Source organism: Lissotriton vulgaris, chromosome 7 (genome assembly GCF_964263255.1).
Source record: "Lissotriton vulgaris chromosome 7, aLisVul1.2, whole genome shotgun sequence".
NCBI classification, from domain to species: Eukaryota; Metazoa; Chordata; class Amphibia; order Caudata; family Salamandridae; genus Lissotriton; species Lissotriton vulgaris.
In genome coordinates this window covers 504,747,191-504,768,754 of record NC_141695.1, presented here as the reverse complement: position 1 = coordinate 504,768,754, position 21,564 = coordinate 504,747,191, and the positions used below count along the sequence as shown (strand labels likewise).

Below are 21,564 nucleotides of genomic sequence, written 5' to 3'. Positions count from 1 at the left end.
GACGGGGATACCCTAGCTGTATATATTCTTCCGCCAAAGTCATATCCACCTGACCAGGCAAAGTATATAGTTCAAGATAAAATTGTAAAAATTGATCTAAAATTGAATTATTAGAGTTGTATATCTGACCGTCTCTACCCTTGATTGAGTTGATCCATGTCCTAGCTTTTTTATCTGCAATGTGATAGGCTAATATCCTCCCAACCTGATCCCTGTACTCAAACTGATTTGTTTGATTTTTATTATAGGCTGCCACAGCTTTCTCTTTAAACTTCCCATTCAGAAGCGCCTTTGTATTAGAGCACAGTATATTGCCTCACTATTCAACCCATTGGACATAATCTCCTCGGCATGTTCGAACTCTAATTATCACAGAGCTCATTAAAGCTCTTCTGAGCAGTCTTATTTGAATAATAGATATATTGCTGAGTAGAGCAACGTATAAAAGCTTTCATTATATCCCATACAATAAGAGGAGAGGCAGTCTCTCTATTAAGTTGCAAGAATTCTGTAAGAGACCCTTGAATATGTGTAATATACTGTAGATCAGACAGAAAATACCTTGGAAAAAGCCTGACTTCTCTTATCCTAAGCTGAAAGTTGGAAACAAGTGAAATCTGTCTTATCCGTGAGCAACAGTTTGGTAGATTGAAAATATTCTTTCAACACTTTCCAAATTGCCATAGACATATCAGCAAGAGACTAGATCTATTCTTGAGTAGTGTTGATGTGGCCCTGAATAATACATAAAGCCTGGCAAAGTGGATTTTAATGCACGCCATAGGTCTGATAGCCCATGGATTCGAGCTAGTACATAAATTGACTTCCGGACTTTACTCATTATCAGTAGAGCAGACCGATTTGTTGAGTCAATAGCATAATTCAAAGTACAATTAAAATCCCCCACAATGACTATTTCTCCCTGACAATGAAGCAGGTTCAGCATTATCTTATTAAATAAAGTAGAGTCATCCTGATTTGGCCCATAAACTGCACATATAACTAGCTTTCTATTGAAATTTTCAAGTGTAATATGACCCATCTGCCACCTGGGTCAGGAGCTTTTTTCAGTTTCTTACAGATTAGAGGCTTATCCTTAAGGATTGCTACCCCCCTAAATGCAGCCCCTTGTGAAGTACATTCTAAGATTTCTAAGCCCAGCAGTTTAAACAGACCCCTACCCTTATATGCCAAATGTGTTTCTACCAGGACAGTCAAGTGTGGTTTGCACAATTTAAGCTCTTCTCTAACCAGCTGTCGCTTAGTAGACAAATTTAGCCCAGCAACATTCCAGCTGATACATCTAATTGACCCCATTATGCTGTACAAAATATTTCAGAAACACCCCTAATTTTTGTTTTCGGCCGACATTCCTTCATAATACATATAAAGCAATTCTAAAAAACATAGGACTTTCAGACACATTCAAATAGAAAATATACTCATTACTCTTACACATGTTATGATTTCTCTCCCTTCTAACTTTTAATCTAATTTGTACCCCTTGTCTTTTATACCCCCAATGCCAATGCTTATCAATATATCACCGATCTCTCAGCCGATATTCACCCCTCCTCTCTAAACCAGAAACAATTCCCCACCCATGCAACCCCTGTCCTGGAAAAGGAATCAACCCCACCAACCTGCTGTCGTTCAAAGGCAGTGTAAAGAAGATGTGCCCTTCGAGGATCTCCTAACATTATTTAGTAAGACATAAGTTGTATGAACCGCTGAAGAGGTTGACAAAAGTATATTAGAAAAATAACACCCCAAATGTCATAAAAGAAAAACAATACATCCATATTCAATGTCCCGACTAATCCTATCAAGTAATTAATGTTTATTTAGTGTTTTCCAAGCATGATGCTATTTAGAGCTATGTTGAAATTTAGTAAGTGCCAATTTTGCCTCCTGAACAGTGTAGTAGATCTGTGCTCTGCCATCCTGGATAACCTTCAATTGGCTGGTTCTTGCAAATATACCAAGGCGCCAAGAACCTTCCAAGAGTCAATGAGTTGTCTCATTCTCCATCTCTTATCCATCGTGATTTTGCATATATAAGACCATGCGACAATAGAAAATGATTCACCTAGGTCTGGTGTAGTAGGTCGGGCTTTAATGATGATAGCCTGGCGCAGCATAAAATTATCTATATTAGTAAGTATTGGTCGTGGTCGGCGCAAATTAGGCTGATCCATTTGGTTCAGAAAGATTGGTAGCCTATGAGCTTGCTGTATTTGGGGTCTTCTACCTTTCTCTGTAAAGCATTACGTTGTATATCGTGATCCTGAAGTAGTTTGGTTGAGTGTGACACAGCATCCTCATCATCAGATAGCCTTTGCTGCAGAGTAGTCAGTTCAGTTGTGAGTGCTGCCACCTTATCAGTTACTGCCACCAGAGATTGCTGAATACTAATGCTGTTCGCCCTAAGCTGTGTATTGTGCTCCTGTGCTTCAGTTCTTTGCATTAATAATGCCTGCATAATTGATGTTAGTGAGGGTTCTGATGTTGATGCCACTCCTAATGCATTTACAATGGCTGGAACGTTTAATGCGTCGGAAGCATCCCTCGTCGAGTGTCCAGTATCAGACAGGGCATTGGCATAACAGTCCTCAGCAACACTAGCACTTTTTGGTGAGTGACTCGTCACATGTTGAATGGGGGAAGAGACTGCTCGCCAATAGCTGCCGGATTTTGCCCAGGGCCAGAGCCAGATAGCCTCAATATAATTGTTTTTACTTCTCCTTTTGATGTCACACATTTAATCAAGGGGATCTCTTGATTTTTAGTTTTTACTTTTACGTGTACTACAGGCATTGGGCCGGCTTGTTGTTGAAACACACTGCTATGCTATTAGGATTAAATTCAGTAATTTTCTGACCAGTTTTGGCTTGTTTGACTTGTTTGCCAGTTAGGGTTGTAGTCTCGTCTGATGACTGTTCAGATAAGTCGTTAATATTTATTGGAAATGGAAAAGGAGATATCCCATCTGCAGTGTTGGCTGGTAATTCAACATGCCCACTGCTCTTCTGGGTGGCTGTCATTATAGGTAATTCCAGCATTTTCCTTTTTCCCTGAGCCAGCATGCATGGGGATTCTGTCGAACCTACATCTCCCTGCCGTAGCGGCTCCAATTCAAGATTTACCATTGCTGCTGATAAACCACTCTCATGCTGAAAACTGGCTTTCCTATTTTCAATTAACCCAGTTGAAGCAGAATCTGCTATTACTGCAGATTGGTCTGTTGGCGGCATAGTATCAATTGACTCAGTTAAATGCCCTTCATCTGATAATAATAAGACAAAGGAGCCCCCTGTAGTGGCACTAGTATCATTGCTCCCCTCATTTGGCATCAATTGAAAATGTCCATTACGGGTTACCTGCGGTGAAGGCGCTAGAGATCCGTTTTCGATGCCGCCATCAGGCTGTATCTCAAAGCCTCCCCAAAAGTAGTCTCCATTTCTATTCCTTTCAGGGATTCAAGCCTCGCTTCAGGTGACCCTCCCAGCCAACGCTGAACTGCCACCAACGCCATCTCGCCCATGGCGGCTTCGTGCGCAGCTGTGAGGAAATCTGTAGCTCTTCCAGAGCTAAGCCGCTTCATTACCAGTCTGCCCACTCCGGGGACCACTTTCCTCAGCGTGCCATCAGTCATTTTCATATCAGGATTAGCAGGATTAACCACTAAAGTTGCTACCGAGTTGCGGGTTAAACTCCCAACCCGTGGAGAATCCGATTTAGGAGGAGCCATAAGCGGCCAACCCGATAAGCGGGGCTGGAAAACACCAAACAGGGCTGACCACTCTGACGATACACACAGCTCCAGGTATGTCTGAACAGAAGTAGATGCCATGACTCATGTCGGAGCATTTAACGCTTTAAAGGTAAGCTTAGTTTTTACCCCTGAATGCCGTTGTTCAGCATTTAACGTTCAGTATTTGCAAATGTCAGGAGCACTCGTCGAGCACAGATTCACACGGCGGAGTCAATCCACCATCTTCCTTCCCCCTAACGGCCGCGAATCCCCAAAATTGGACTTTCTGACATAAGTTTAAGAATCTTTGACATCAATTATATGCATCAAGGTATGCGTTCCAGATGTTTACTGCTGAGCATATAAGGCAAAAGGACGTCAGTTCAGAGTACACTGTTTTGGTTACATGTCTGTATGTGTTTTTAATTAACCTTAACATGATGAAAAGTAGACATTTGATCCAGAAAAATATTGTATTGATGGTTGCTTCTGTGTCATTAATCAAATGACTTACGCTTTCACAGTTGTTGGAAAGATAAGGTCAGTCCACATCTGCATTTAACAGCAGACATGACAATAATTCTGCATAAATTGGGAAAGATGACGACTCCCATTGTATGAGAGAGGGTAGATGGTGACCTCTTTTAGTCAAGATATTGTCGGGGTCTACAAAGGATGGAGTAGGACCTGAGGGACTTTTGTCAAGTAATCAGTAAATTGAGTCTTTAGTTCCTTGGTCACTTTTCATTGCACCCATATTTCACTGGGAGCCTCTATGTAACTGTACTTCACCCAGACATACCACCTTTTCATAGCTTGTAGAGAGACACCAGGGGCAGTGTGCTCTTGGTGCACCACATGAATGTGTGCCCACTTTGTGCGCTCCCCGGGGGACAATGGTATTACAGAAGGGGCCAGAGATGTTTGTGCATCCCCATCTGTAATACCAGTAGCACTTGTGCACATGTAGCACCAGAGCTATTATGAGAGGCTGTTTCCTCATTAGTTAGAATCATTTTCCCTCTGCACCAGCATCGTATTAGGGACATGGGCGCAAATGCAAACATGCCTTTGTGCACTGAATGTGCACCACAAACAAGTTCTTAAAGGCAGCCCTCTGGAGGGGAGAAAGTGGGTCCCATGGAACACCCAGAAGTCCCCCTGCAGTCACTCACTGCACCTGCCTGCAAGAGGATCTCTCTCCCCTCTTCAAAGTGAGGGAAGCATGCCATCCCTCCAGCATCCCTTATTCAAACCTTGAGGGACAAACAGGTGAGAGTTTTTAATTATGCAGATGATCTGCAGTTACTCTTCACCATTGATAATTTTGAAGAATCTATAAGTCATTTCCAGTCAACCATGAGGTTTATTAAATCCTGGATGGATCAAAATCAGTTAAAACTAAATCCAGGTAAAACCGAACTGGTATTGACTGGGGACAGTGCTAAGTATTGGGGTCCCCACTACTGGCCTTCAGATCTAGGTCAAGTACCGCAACCATCGCCTTCGGCTAAAACGCTCGGAGTCATCGTGGATAGTGATCTTTCACTAAAAGCACAAGTGGGACAAGTGGTCTCCAAATGCTTTTACCAGCTAAAAAAAATAAGGAAGGTCAGGCGACTATTAACACCAGAAGCTATTACTCAGGTTGTGATCGCCACTGTTCTGTCTCATCTGGATTACGCAAACGCCATCTATCTGGGTCTCCCAAACTATTTACTTAAGCGCCTCCAGATGGTTCAGAACTATGCTGCTAGGTTGATCCTGAAGCAACCAAGATGGCAGGCGGCAACTCCTCTTCTTATTAAGCTTCATTGGCTTCCGGTCATGCAACGCTGTTCCTTCAAAGCAGGTTGTATGATCTTTAAGTCACTACACTGCAAAAGCCCTAAATTCATTAATCAACTGATCACCAGATACGTTCCCTCTCGTAACCTTCGGTCACTCCATCTAGGCCTTCTCCAAACCCCTTTTTTCAAACTCAAACGTTCTGGTGGACGAAGATTTGCTACATTAGCCCCCTGCTTATGGAACACCTTTCCCCTGGAAATTCGGTCCTGCCAAGACCTTTTATCTTTCCGGAAAGCATTGAAGACCTGGCTCTTTAGACAAGCTTTTTAATCTACCTTTTCTACCTCTGATTGTGTTACTGTCAATTTAGCGCCAAGAAACTAATCAGTGTTAGTGCGCTCAATAAATGATTTAATAACATAACATAACATAACATAACATAACATCTGCACTGTGAAACACCGAGGGCCTTTGAATCAGCCACTCTGTATTTCACTATAAACGCGCTGCTCCGTGGGCAGTGCAAGTTTGGAGCTGCCCTGGGAGAGGCACATTGTTTGTAATACGGTGCACTGCCCCTGTTTGCACCCGGCAGACCTTTTGAAAAATGCACCAATGCTTAAACAGGTAAAGGGCACCATATATGACCTCAGATTTGTATTACCATGCATCTCTTAATTCCAGAAGGAAGGTAAATTCAAATAATCAGCACACTGCCCTTATAACCCTGTGGTAGAAATCACAATGGAAAGATCAAAGACAGAAAATAAACACCACTCTTTAAAAGTCATATTAAGTTCTGCAGTCTGTGTTTTTTCTAACCCCAGGACCTTAGTAGTTTAGCTTTGGATTCATAGCAGAAGAGCCAATTAGTGGGTGGAAGGGGAGAGTAAATATCTCTCCCATTCCCAGAAGGAAGGAAGGGGGAGAAAGTTGAGTTGCACAGCTATGTGTCTCTAGCATGCATTTGGGCTCTAGGCACTAGGACAGAACTGTCACACATGACGAGATAGAAGGAGCACAGATCTCAGGCTAAGCGAAGGGAGCAGCTAAGGGTTTTACAGTGTAAAAATCATTTCACAACACTGCAAGCTTATCTCCAATGTTTTTCCAGTGGTACACTCTGCTACTTGTTTGTTTATATTCCTTGAAGCACAGAAGACCACAACAAATGAAACAAGCATTCTGTGAACAGGGAGTGACAAGAAATACTTACCTCTTAAACACCACTTATTAAGATCAAATCAATTTTCCTTGAGTTTTACACCATGTAACACAATCACTCGCCTATATGCAAAGACGGGTGAGGAATTAAATATTCAGAGGTGATAGAAGAGAGGGTGATAGTGGGGAATTTCATAACGAGAAAGCGGGTAGAGAGAAAAGTAGTGGGGAGGGGGTGAGAGGGGATAGGTAGATGCACCCACAATGCAATATCACAGGTTTCATCTATCGCTCCAACTCCATTCTATAACAGGATTATGCTGTGTCTGTTGGGTCCACTGTAAGATGTAGCACACACAAGTACGCTGGGCAGGAGAGTTCTCAGAAGGTTGTGGACAAGAATTTTAAACAGGGGCCCATGACTTTTCAAACTTAGGAATAGTGTTTTCCACATTGGCAGTTAGCTTCACCATACTAAGTAGGTCCCAACGTTTGTGTAACCAATCAGTGTGCGTGGGTATTATGCCTGTACCCCATCTAGAGAGCAGGACCTGTTTCACCACACAGAGTGGAAGACTAATGGCTCTCCCCCAAGGGGATCGTCGGGAATTTCAAAATGAGAAAGCAGGTAGAGAGAAAAGTAGTGGGGAGGGAGTGAGAGGGGATAGAGGATCGGTGGTTTCACTCACAATGCAATATTGCAGGTTTCATCTCTCGTTCCAACTCCATTCTATAAGAGGACCATTCTGTGTCTGTTTGGTCCACTGTAAGATGTAGCGCACACAGGTACTCTGGGCAAGAGAGTTCTCAGAAGGTTGTGAACAAGAATTACAAACAGGGGCCCATGACTTTTCAAACTTAGGAATAGTGTTTTCCACATCGGTCCTTAGCTTCACCATACTAAGTAGGTCCCAAAGTTTGTGTAACCAATCAGTGTCCGTGGGTATTATGCCTGTTCCCTTATCGAGAGAGCAGGACCTGTTTCACCACACAGAGTGTTAGACTAATGTCTCTCCCCCACGAGGATCGTAAAGGATATGTCAGTGCGTTACGGAGACCCAAAAGGATGTAACTAGGAAAACTTTGTAAATCAGTATTAAACATCTGATCAATGTCTGTGAGTATGTCAACCCAGTAACTGTTGTGTAGTTCCTAAAAATTCATAGGATCTGTTCGTTTAGACAACATAAACAAAGGGAATGGTGTCCAAACTGACACCCCTAAAGGAAATATCAGCCTTTAGACCAGCTAGCTCGAAGTGCCACCATAGGTCCCCTAACTTTAACAAAGAGCGAATAGCTTCTGGCAACTATCGAACATGACAACCCTTGATCCTTCAGGGATTGTGGAAAAAGTACAGTACCTTTCGCTCAGTCACTTCGTGCTCACTGGGTCTCAGAGAGATATACAGTATAAACAAGGGGGAAGCTTTCAAAAAACATTCATTGAACCAACGTCATTCTAGTATAAAACATTGTTGCTGCAATAATCATTACACAGAAACATATATATAAGTTTACAAGCACTAACAGAGTAAATAAAAAGTAGAATTCTGGCATGGTGCTAAAACAGTAAATATATGTAGGCATATCGATACATGGCCGTAATCAAGCGTACTTCTGAGATGCAAACTCTATCTTAGTTTACTTAAGTGTTCCTAGCATGTATTTGTGTGTAAATCCAAGAATCCAGTAGGAAAAAGGAAATCCCATTACTTGATGGGAGAGAACCCCGTATTGGTCTTGAGTTGGACACCCCACAAGGGATGTCAGACCTCTGCGTGCTGTAGCTTCCGCAGGATGGGACCTCAGTGTCTAGTGTCAGCATGAAATTTATTTTCTGCCTATCTAGTCTTGGTATGGTTCTTTCATACCACAAAGGTAGCCTTGGGGTTCCTTATATAATCGATGTGATGTGAATACTATTATGCAAATGAGCCTAGAACAATACCTGCAATTATGCAAAGTAGTTATTTTGCCTTGGGATGAAGATGACCATGACTTTTAAGCAGAATTTGTTCATGCTGGTATGTACGTCGTGTGCAGGGACTTTTCTAAAATTCCTCATGTATAATAAATGAGGCTAGTTTCCAGGAAACTGATCGACATGTATTCAGCACATAACTGGGTAAAAGGTCAGTGCTAGAACAGTTATGCAGACCAAATGCAGGTAAAAGGTTGTGTAGCTATCTAGGCCTAGAATGGGGTACATTGGGGTACATAACACCCAATCCTCATCCCAAGCACGATAAGGTCAACTAATGCTAAAATATGCCTGCTTAAAAAGTATAAAAACATTGTCATAAAACGAGTATAAAAAATATCTTAAAACATGGTATATGTTAATAAATGATGCTAACGTAATTGACGATACAGCACTTCAGAACACAAGTACCATCAACGGCTTCATTGTAACCACTGCTGTGTGACACATCTCTGATCCAGGACCTCCCATCACAGCCTACAGCTTCTTCTGAACTGCCCTTGCCCGATGAATCTGCAACGCAAGATCTTGCAATGCTCCGCAATCAGGATTAAAGATATTTTGTTCAGCATCTTCAACTTTTTCCCTTTATCCGATCCATGCTCCATCAGGGTTGGCTTGACCTTGGGACAACCTCGGAACCCAATTTGTTTTTAATTACATTTCATTCTATTTTTCTTAATGGGTGTGGAATTTGCATGTGTTGTGTTGTGTTTTCACTTTGTTACTGCTGAAGTGCTGCATAAATGCCTTAAATATGAGATCTAAGATAAGACTGGCTGATTTTGTGCGAAGCTACCGAGAGTTCAGCACAGGTTAATTCGGGATATGATTGTGTTTCACCCTGACAAGAACTGTGGTTGCTACTTCAGTAGAGTTTCACCTCCTCAACCATAACTCAATTTCCTACAGGATAATATCTGTTGGGGGAGAAAGTTAGTAATCATTTTGTTTGATTTGGGCAGTGCAGGGAACTGTGTGTGAACTGCATGTTCAAATCACAGTATAGCTCACTTTCCTTTTTAACCCTAAGGTTGACAAAATTGTTACCATTAACTCGAGTAAAATTAACATATATATAATACAGTATAGGTGCCTATTAAAAACCTAATTAATGTGGGCATTTTATTAAGGAGCCTTACTTTATGGCAGTTATCAAAAGGACAGTTGAACTCTATTCTAAGTTCTAATATGAGAGAGTCCCACTTTTCGGAGCATTTATGTCAAATGTCAGTTCAGAAAGAAAATCACGTCTCAACCTGAGAAAATGTATAGTCTTGCATGTCAAAGTCACGTCCATTTTAGCTCTTCTGTGGTTTGTTTTGAAGGAGCCCTCTTGAGAAATCAATGTAAGCTGAAATGGAGAGGCTTTCTTCACTGAATGTGGTCAAGTTGTGACAGCATGATATCATATTAGGAACCTTAGGCCAATTCTGAGGCCCATCTCTTATTTCGCAAATTTGAAAGACGGTAGTTTTTATGTAGATTTCCAACCTTCAGAGGGTAGTCAGATTAAACAACCCCACATTAGCACTCACACAGTACCTGTCTGAACAGTGGCGTAGCTAGACCTTTTGCCGCCCATAGCGGTCCCTGCGATGGCCTCAAGTAAGAGCTGGGGGAGGGGGGTATGAGCTGGCGATCCCTGCTTTTGCTGCCCCGCGAAGGCCACAGGTAATGGCGGGGGTGGGCGCCACCCCCAAAATCTGTGCCGCCCGGGCCGTACCACCCCACTATGCCACTCTGTCTGAGGCTAAAGAAAGATTCCTAAAGGTAAGTCTGGAAACGCATAGGCGGGCGCATGTTGTGAAGACATAGGAGTGTTAATGCTGCTATTTAACCAGGAAGGGCTGAGGCTTCAGATGGTAAGCATATCACGATGCAGAAAATGAACAATTTCTACAAACTGAGGAATTTAGTTTCCTGTGATGTCCATCTGGCACTTCCCACAAAAGTAATTGCTGGCATGTGATTCACAAAGAAAACAAATGACTCCTATATCTGGCAGCTGCAAACATACGGAGAAAGACATCACACTGCTCATCTATTTCCAAGTGTTCTAGCAGTGGCAGTTAAAAAGTCAATGCATCATTTCGAACCACTTTTCCTAAAACCATATTGCTAAATTGAATGACAAAAAATGGCTCCATTCCAGTAATGTATAAACTTGAACGACATTATCGACCAATGCAGAATATTTCCTCTAAAATTGGTATATGAACTTGTTTTCTTCACGTCATTACCAATTTTTCATCAGTCATGTTTACAATGTGAATGTCAGGCTTGCACAAGGTGCTGGATTGGCCCCACTGGAAACTAAATTTTACCATTTATCCACAGAACAGGTACCGCATGCGCAGTGGCAGTGCACGCTTCCTTCACGCTGCTCCACCAATGTGGCCCAGCCCTGTTCTGGAGAGACCACATTCATAGGTGAGAGGCCTATTCCATCCATTTCATGTTCTTGGCTCCCGGCTGGGGCAGTTATCTACGGTGCCCTAACTAAAAGGATGATATGTATCGTTGGCCGTCGCCCTGCTGTGAAATCACTTCACGTTGGCGTGATGTCAGCAGCAAAGTCTCTGCTGTCTTGTTCTGGATTCGAAAAGGCTACTAAAATTCTTTGATTTTATCCTTCTTTTTTACAGAAAAGCCACGCGTGAATAACATCCTTACCTCTGCAACAGAGCCCTATGATCTGTCCTTCTCAAGGTCCTTTCAGAATCTTTCTCACCTTCCGCCATCTTACGAGTCGGCCGTCAAGACCAATTCAAGTAAATATTCTTCTCTGAAGAGATTAAGTAGGTGTTATTCATTCCATTCCATTTTCCGTTTGTCGGTAAACCTCCTAAGGTGTAGGTGTGATCACCAAATGTCTCTATCTTGTCTAGTCTTGGACGTGGTAGTAGAAGTGATGTCCTGTTTTCATTCTGTGCATTTTCTGTGCCATTATGCTGTTTAGAATTCCTGATGTACATCTTCCAAATGGGGAGTTAGCACATCCTGTAATATGTTATGACTAATCTTATGTCTGATCAACTAAGCCTAAGGAGACATGGACATCAGTTCGTGTATGTAGCTGTCTGCAATATCTGTTCATGGATCAAGAAAAGCATTACCAATACAGTGCTCGGGGCGCTTCCATGATACCAAGGAAGCTAGAATCATCAGGGCACTGTCCCTGGGCAAGTCTAAATGGATGCAAAGGTGTCAGTTCACTTATTTTAATTTATAAAAACCTTTCACAGTTCCTGTAGTGCTACATATGACCCAGAAAAAGCAATAATTTCCTTTAGTCCATCACAGCACATGAAGAAAACAGGTGGTGCTCACCTCTGTGCAGTTGTCACACCCCATCTCTGAAGGTAACTGCCACCCTTTATTTATTTATTTATTTATTTATTTATTTATTTATTATAGTGTTTTGTATAGCGCGAACAAGACCCGTGGGTATCAGTGCTGAGCAGTGTCTTTCATCATCCGGCGGACCTGAGAGCTCGTCATAATCTGAGGGATTGTTTGTGTTGTTCCACTAAATTACGGCAATGTCACCATTAGTTCACTGCCTCGGACGGCCATATGTTGCAGAACCCCACCAACTTGCATAGGCATTGCCACCCAATTCACCAGTGAAACACAGGCATAAATTATGTAAATTCATGTCAGGCAGCCTGCTATCCCACCCAACCACTTAAAACTGGATTACATTTTGTATAACAATGTCTGCTTTCAGATGGTGGTAGTTTCTGCATCTGATGTATATATATGTGTGTGCATGTGTGCTTGCGTGTGTGTGTTTAGAAGTAACACTCAATGTGTGTAAGTTAGTTACATGCAGAGAAGTGCGTGCTACATTTTTCTATGCACAGTTGGAGTAATATTCTGGTACACCTCTTTGAATTATACAGAGCCTGCTGCGCCTAACATTATTTTATTTTTAAAACGTGCCATTTGATAATGAACAAGAAAGAACACTCCTTCTTTTGAAATCGAAGATCCCAGGCTAGTTATGAACGTCATTTTAATGTGCACCACAACTAAGCACCTAGGGGCATATTACCAACAACTAGCGATAATTATCGCTATGTTGGCTTAGCGGCAACATTTTTATCGCCAAGCTGCGGCGATTTTTATCGCTTAGGAACCTTGCTATTATCAAGGATTATCTCCTAAGCGATAAAAATCGGCCGAAATGCATGAATATCGCTGAAAAGTCAGCGATATTCACGCATTACCGAGCTAATGCTCTTAGCCATGTTATCCACCTACCATTGGATAACATGGCTAAGAACTGCTTAGGGGCAGGTGTTAGCTTTTGGAGATAATCGTGCTTAGTGGGAATATCTCCAAAAGTTGGTGATAGGAGATAGCGATGTTAGCGACTGTTTCCAGTCGCTAACATCTTCGCACGCCCACTTTGCATGTCATTAGTGATAAATTTCACTGACATGCAAAGCGGGGCCCAAGATGGTCGCTATCTCCTACTAGCTGTCGCTAACTGGTGTTAGCGACAGCTAGGTAATAGGGAGATAATTTTATCTCCGCTTTCTTGGCTTTTAAAGCCAAAAAAGCAGAGATAAACCCCCTTGATAATATGCCCCCAAATTCGGCTGAAAATATATTGATTTATGTGAACACAGGAAAAAGACTCAAGCGCTGAGCTTCGTTACGGTATAATCCTATTTCAACTTCCCAAAGTTGATACCAGGAGGATATGTTCAAGGAAGTGGCGGAGCACGGCGTTAGCCTCTTTGGCTTAACTGCGCTGTACCACTTCTGAAACGCAAGGCTGCACCATATTTACAAGAATGTGGTCCAGCCTTGCGTTTCCCCCTGCGATGGTGCTTTATTTAGCAACTTAGCACCAACGCAGGCACCCTTGCACCATAGTGCAAGGGTGTGAGTGCAGGGGAGGATTGTTAATGTGTAGGAAGGTGATCCTTCCTGCACATAAGCATTCCTAAAATGCCATTCTGTCACTTTCATGTGTGCTGCTTCATGCAGCACACATGAAAGCGACAAAATGGAATTGTTTTTAAAGGTTTTTTTATGTACAGGAAGGGACACCTTCCTGTACATAAACAAACTGTAACATTGTGATTTTCTTATTTATTCACTAAGCTGTTCCTTTAAGAGATTTAGTTATGGTTCAAAGCAGCTCCATGGCAATGGAATGTATATGTGTGCTCAGAGTCAGTTGCACCTGACCATAATAAAACAAATTTCGCAGCAGCGCTGCATCACATTTTGCGATGCAGGGCGCACTACGAAATTCGTTTTATTTATTAAATTCTTTACTAATCTCCAATTATCCATATTCTGGTTTTCAGCACCCCCCACCTTTCCCCTTCCCCGCCCGCCTCTCTGCCCCACCGTAACTCCCTCCACGGGCCGCTGCTGTGATACAGGTTTGTACATATGCCCCCAGGTTTCAAGCCTTGCAAACGTTTTGAAGAAATAATGTTTTCGCATAAAACCGTTTGTTCAATTGGATAGATTATTTGTGACTGAAAGAGTGAATGCAAGTTTTGTTTTTGGCATCAACTGTAGCTTGAAAAAAAGACTTCTTTCAATAACATTTTCTGTGCCATCCTCTTCTGACAAAGCTAATAGGTCTCGGAAGTTAAATCTGTTGGCTTTGACAATGCTTTTTGGGTTAGAACGCAGCCCCAGATACGAGCGAATATGCAGTGGCCATCTTTGAATGAGTTTGTTAAATAAAGCATTACAAAGGCATTCAAAGGTGACTGTTGTGGAAGTACGTGTATCTATGAGGGCCATCTGTAACATTTACAATATTTTAACAAACCCATTCAAAGATAGCCAAGGTGGATGCCTGTGCATTCACGCTAGCCATCTTAGAGTGGGTATTTCAAAATAGTTCAAACCCATATATAGATGTCAGCTGCTTATGCGGGCTCGTGTGTACATGAACACTTGCAAGAGACCATCTTGAAATGGGGCGCAAACAGGTAATACAATAACGAAAATGAAGCTGGTGGGGGGCACGAGGGGGCCAAGTGGGGATGGGAGAGGGAGCAATAGAGATGGGTGTGTAAGGGGATATTAGAAAAAAACGAGCAACATGGGTAGGGGAGGGAGAAGCAATGAATTATCGGGGGAGGGGAAGCAGCAACACAGAGAACGAGGGGCCAGTGGAAAGTGAAGAGGAAAGCAGCACATGCGGAACAGAGCAAGAAAGCACATGCCCTTCCCTGGTGTCATTAAAGTAAAAGAAAATGGTTGGTCCCTGAATGCAATTCTTGTCAGCAACTTAACACTGTGAAACTAAAATGCTTCCGGCAGAAAAAACATAACAAACAAGAGGTGGGGGAAGCGTTTGCATCCAAAAGAGATAGACAACAAAACCATATGGCCCAGAGCAAGAGGCTGACCCACAATTGCAAACTTTCTATTTTGGAAATAATAGTTCTGGCTAACAGGCTGCTAAAACTGTGCTACCTGAGGCCCAAAAAGCATCAATAAGGAAAATGTCTTTACACTGCTGGGCAAAGTGGTAGAAATAAAAATGGTTTGCAATCTATTCAGACTCTTCTCGTATGCCCCTGACCAGGCCCTTAATCCTTTGGGGAGAAGAAATGGGACTGTGCATGTAACTGGAAGATTAGCTCACAGCTCCAAAAGTAAAAATCAAGGAGATATGTAAACACATGGGTAGAACTGTTTTATAACAGGAGCGCGTGCTACATAAGAGAACACATTACTGTGATAGAATACATTAGTGTCCTGTGAGATCCAATATTGGAAAGATTGGATCATAAATTATCTATTGAGTCTGGAACTCAAAAAGACCATCAAATGATTTAAGCGATCAATAAAGTTTCACACACCTGGAAATGAATATTGCTTTTGAAAGGTAATACAGTTGAAATAGCAAAAGATAAAAACATTAACTGGAAGCAGGGCTATTATCACCATGAGCAAGAATGGGACTTCTTCCATAGAGGGAAAATAACCTTTGAGGCAGCCAGGACCAAAGGCGTCAAATAATTTATGAATCACAGAAGACAACTTTATCAGGATTACCTCCAAAAACATTAATGTAGAGATGAAAGTTAAAAGAGAGTTACAAACACCAAATTGAGAGTAAAGTTGGGATGAAGCTGTAGATCAGTACAAAGATTGAAAAGGAAAGAAAATATGTGTTTCTTGTGGGCCAAGGTCTTGGTAGAATCCATTTCTGCGGGAGGATCGAAGACGTGGAAAAGATATATATGGGTGGGAGAAGATGTAGCTTGCTATAGCTCAACACCATCTCAAGGTATATCCAAAAACAACCACACATGCCAAATAGGCACCATACTACTTGCTATGGATAGGATTTCCAGAAAAAGTGGAGTACGGTGTTGTCACAAGGATATCAATTTCCCAGGTCCACAGTAACTAATAAGCATGTCACATAACGTCGAGTCCCACCTCATTTTTAAAATGCAATATTTGTTAAATATAAACATTGTATTTACTGTTTTGTTCTGAAGGAAAGTGGGATTTCTCAGTGTGTCAGCCTCTAGGGAATGTGAGTCCTTGGACTTGGAAATATTTAACAATGTTTTAGCTTTAGTATGTTATGGTCATAAATAGTAGACTTTAATTAGATGAGCAAAGAGGTGGCTATAGTTTGTTGCTGGGATGTTTTTTGTCTTTCTATAATCCACCTGTATTAAAAAATAATTATAACCTTTAACTCTCATAGACTAACCTATTTGTTTTGATACACTACTTATATGAGTTTGTTGAAAACCTTGTAAATAAAATATGGAATGGAAATACAATAAGTCAAAAATATGAACACAAGCAGGGATTTCTTAACAAATGTTGTTGCATACTGTGAGATTCTGGATTAGGAATGTTTGGAAAGGATCCCATCAAATTACAACTCTAGAGCCTTGTTAAGTTAAAACACTGTTTTATTGATATAACCTGGATTAAAACCTTGGGAGAAACACCACAAATGAAACTCTGACTACAATGTCGTTCTTGGAGAGAAAACTATGAATAGAGAAGTACACCTAAATTGTCAATACTGGCATATGAGAACCATAAATATGATTTTTAATGGTTTTAAGTAAGCAATGACCAAGAAACTGTAAGCCGTCTGTTTGTCGGATTACCAGGACCTAGGCATGATTTCAGCTTACCATCTTGGAGCAGGGGCAGGTAAGTCTACCAAATTGAACTGGTCATTTGAAGATTAGTGGTCAAAAAGTTTTCAGATGGTCTGTCTGTCAAAATCGTAGTTTTGTCAGGTGTCTGATGGCGGAGTACAGGTGGCTCCATGATTAGAAATCTTTAACTGGCAGCCTGCCTATCACTTGGACACCAGTCAAAGTTCATCAGGCCTGCCCTAAATATTTAGGGCAAGCCTTCCAACATACAAGACCACCAGGAAAATTCTTGCAGTCCGGAAAAGAACACAGATGGCCCGCGTTCTTTGTGAAAACATATTTTTGTTTAATAACAAACTATTATCTTGCCCCAAGGCTCCAATGGCTAAACCGCTAGGCCTCTGGTATGTTCTTGGAGGATACTGCCACAGAAGCAGTGCTGTTGACAAAAGCAAAAGTGCTCAAACTCTTCATTTCTATGGGACGACTCACTTGCTCTGCAGCCAGACTGCTGAGAGTTACTTATCTATGTTTCCACAGAAGCCTGCACCTCACCAACAAGGTCATTCTTTACACGCTAGACACTGATATGTCTCCTGAACTCTGTTAATGCTGTAACCCTGCGCAGCGTAAGACATTGGCCTGTACTGAGTAAATAATTGTGGGTGCTTTATTCCACGATGGACTAATACTAAGTTTTGAGAACCTTGGCATGCACCACAACATACCCCAAAGTCAATTCTGTACAAAGCACTACTTCACACGCTGCTCACAGTATGGCATATCAAATTGAAGGAACCTCCTTGACATTAAATATTAAAGAGCCTCAACACTATGGAGGTGGAACGCCATCTTACCACATGGATATAAAAAGCATTTGTGACTCACACACACAGATTCATGTAGACCCTCTTAATGAACAGTGGCAGGCAGACATTAGTAGTGGACTTAATTGCTGGGAATGGGATCACGTTCCTGACTACTCTTCTTTAGTTTTGAAGCACACCAAATCTAAATTAATACTATTCTACATAATACAGTGAGCCTACATGACTCCAGCAAAACGAAATACCAATATGTCTGAAACAATTGCCCTTTCCTTCCAAAGCAAAACACAAGATGCAGTCTTCAAACGAATGAGGGTGTGCTTGAAGCTCTCATACTTTTAGACAACAGTCTCTGAACATTTGAGTCAACTCTCAGGACATCCTACCCTACATAGCTTGGAGATTTGTGCTTGAATCTAATCCAAATACTTGAAAAACACACAAAGCACTGGACCATTTACAAGACCAAGTGCTGCTGCCAGCCAAGCAAGCTGTAACACGTCTTTGGAAAGCTAATGCACCCATGTAATCCCTAGGTACCAACAGATGGTAATTATATGGGCCAAATCAGAGAGCAAATGCCTTTAAGTGCGGCCCCCGAATATTCTGTGTCTGTGACAAGGAATGAACTAACCACACTCTTCCAATCCCATGCCAAGAATGTTATGTTATGTTATGTTATTTTTATTTTTATTTGTATCGCGCACAGCTGCCCCAGCAAAGGGGTGTCCTGGTGCTTTAACAAGATCAGCACAACACAACACCACAGAAGACTGAAGGGGTCAGAGGGCTAAACAAATAAAACAGTTTTAATGGCCCGTCTGAACTGAAGAAGATTGTCCATAGCTCGAATATGCGCCGGGAGAGAATTCCACCAATTTGCCACTAAGACTCGAAAAGAGTGGCCAAAGAGAGGAATGACAGGTTATCTGCCTTACTATTGCACAGCACACACTATACTGCCTTCTGCTCCCATATGACACCCTCCCGGCTTACACTACCCCTCGTATCTTTGCCTCAGCAAGAAAAAAAAGTGCCTCTTAGTAAACCTTGCATTATAAGTTACCCATGGCTCATCGAGCCAAATAAACCTCTCTAATGTACGCAGCAAGTTTTTTTTTTGCTTTCTCACTGTCCAAACTAATTTAACGCCTGATTGAGACCTAGGCAAGAAACACCTATGCAAGACAGATCTTGTCCAAGATATCTCTTTCTCTTAGTCCCTCGAGCCGGCCAACTTGTTCTTCCCCTCTAATTTTTCACAAAATGTTTTTCCTTTCCCTTGTTCCTGCCTTTCTGTTCAACAACTTGCTCAGCTTCCCACATGCATTAGAACATCCTGAGCACTGACTTCCCTACCTTGCTAAAGAAAAGAGTCAAACTGGGACAGAAAATAGGCCTGGGCATACCTAAAAAGTGTCCCATATTTGCAAATTTGGACACATTTGAACTTCTAAAGACACGCTTTATAATTATTTTGCAAGGAATGTAAGATTGAATGATGTGGGCTTGCTGCATGCAATGTCTTTTTTGATATTAAGGAAATAAACAGTGAAAAAAAAGCGGCCCACCAGACCAAATGAATGACCCACAAACAGCCAAAAAGCCGGCTCTCTCACTGACCATTAAGACCAACCTGTCGAGCATTGCCTGTTTGCCCTAGAGGCTAGTCCAATCTTGCTGATAACCATCCGATGACGCTGCCGTCCTTTATCCCAGTCATAATTGCTGACCTTCATGCTTTCTTGTTGGCGTAATGTTTTACAATGTATTGAAAAGTTCTGATCATTATAAGGTTTAATAATGAAAATAGAGGTGGTTTAGAGTTTGACGATTTTCCAGCCTTATTTAGAATGTATTATCATTATAATCACTGTAAGTAGGGATGACTGAACATTGGGGGTCGGGGAGAAGAGGTGAAATCTGGTATTTATTCTTGACAAATTAAAAAAAACCCTATTACAATTTAACAAAATCATACACAACTAAGCTCTCCTAGAGAAATGTAGGGGCATATTACTAAGCAATTGCGATAATTATCGCTATTGCTTGGTTAGAGACAAAAATTTACCACTGAGCTGCGGCGATTTTTACCGCAAATAAACCTTGGTATTACCAAGGTTTATCGCAAACGCGATAAAAATCGCTGCAATGCATGAATATCGCTGAAAAGTCAGCGATATTCATGCATTACCGAGCTAATGCTCTTAGCCATGTTATCCACTTCCCATTGGATAACAAGGCTAAGAACTGCTCAGGGCAGGTGTTAGCTTTTGGAGATATTCGCGCTTAGCGCGAATATCTCCAAAAGTTGGTAATAGGAGATAGCGATGTTAGCGACTGTTTTCCATCGCTAACATCTTGGTACGCCCACTTTGCATGTCATTAGTGATAAATATCACTGACATGCAAAGTAGGGCCCAAGATGGTCGCTATCTCCTACTAGCTGTCGCTAACTGGTGTTAGCGACAGCTAGGTAATAGGGAGATAATTTTATCTCGGATTTCTTGGCTTTTAAAGCCAAAAAAGCGGAAATAAACCCCCTTGATAATATGCCCCGTAGTTTGTCCGTATTCGGTACCATATTTTGCACGCAAGCACATACCCCACTTGAGAAAATCTTGCAAAAGACAGGTTCGAGTTTAGAAAGTCTCTCACTGAGGCATTTTCTTTGGGAACTAGACCTCCCCTGGAATCTTGCACTACCCTTTTCTACAAAGGTGGCAATTCCGGAAAAAAGAAGTAATGTAAAATCATATGATTTTTATCATCAACAAAATTCGGGAATTTGGTGAAGTTATCCAGCACAATTAAAATGTCATCAAGGCCGGCTAGGAATCTATCAAACTTTTAGCAGTCGGCAGGACTCCCAAGTCCCCATTTTTGAACATGCTGGAAGACGTTTTCCCATTACTTCTGCAAGTTTATGGACAGCTCTGACATCATCTAATTTTCTTTTAAACAGGTTATTAGCCTAACTGGTGTTTTATCCCTGATGCAAGTGTTTGTCGTCTTGTGAGATGTACAAGGACCCAGTTGTTGTCGTCATCACCATACAACCCTTCAAATGCGATATGTGAGGGATAGTGCAGAATGTGGGACAGCAGCAAATGTAGATAGGCCGTTTTCAATGAGAGAAGTGATTGAAATGGAACCATTACTTTATAAAAGAGCTGAAAGTGCAATATAACACTAGGTAAGGATATAAGACTCAGTTACCCATAGATTGGAGGTGGCACAATGTTGCTGCCTAAGGGGACTTAATGGGTGACTCTGGATACAGCTTAATTGATGGTACAACAGACATATGGGTTTGTGAGAAAACCATTTTTTTAACTACCATTCCCTCAATTTTATGGATGTGTTTTGTTAATAAATTTCCTCAGTAACACTCCAATGCAGCCTCAAAATGTTGTATTCTATCACTATGACATAAAATAAAAATTGGCAACACCCAATTAGCTTTTTTAGCCTACTTTATTTTGCCATTGATGGTGGAAGTGTACCGGTAATATGGAAGTTGTTTCATATGTTGTATGAAGTGTCTACTTGCACCACCCACCTAAATCACTCCAAAAATATGGCTGTAAGTTTAATATTAACATTTAATTTTCCAAGAAGGCTGCAATAGAGGAAATAGGAAATGCACCAATGTCATTAAACTCTATTTATGGGCTGCTGTGTGCATTTGAACCACCCACATATGTATTAAGAATGTGTTGCTTCATAGACCACTGTTTTGCCACGGCAGGGCTGCAGGTTAAAACCACTGCGGTAACACGTCAACAAAATGTGCTCTTCCATGAAAAAAAACTAGTTTTATACATTAGGTAAGTCACACTTGTATGAGGCATTGTTAGGGAGTGTGGTAAGAGGTAGGTGCCAGCATAAGATTCAATGGCCATGTTGGAGCTCTATT

At 41.6% G+C, this 21,564-nt stretch overlaps 1 protein-coding gene across 2 annotated transcripts in view; it reads left to right on the top strand.

The window, feature by feature from the left end:
* The window catches only part of SHISA6 (shisa family member 6), a 1,105,137-nt gene that overhangs the window by 980,488 nt on the left and 103,085 nt on the right, over nt 1-21,564 (top strand). For both annotated transcript variants that reach the window (XM_086928730.1, XM_086928729.1), the window contains exons 8-9: nt 11,033-11,125; nt 11,341-11,466. In XM_086928730.1, the coding sequence (XP_086784856.1) occupies nt 11,033-11,125; nt 11,341-11,466 (219 nt within the window). The remainder of the gene's footprint in view (nt 1-11,032; nt 11,126-11,340; nt 11,467-21,564) is intronic.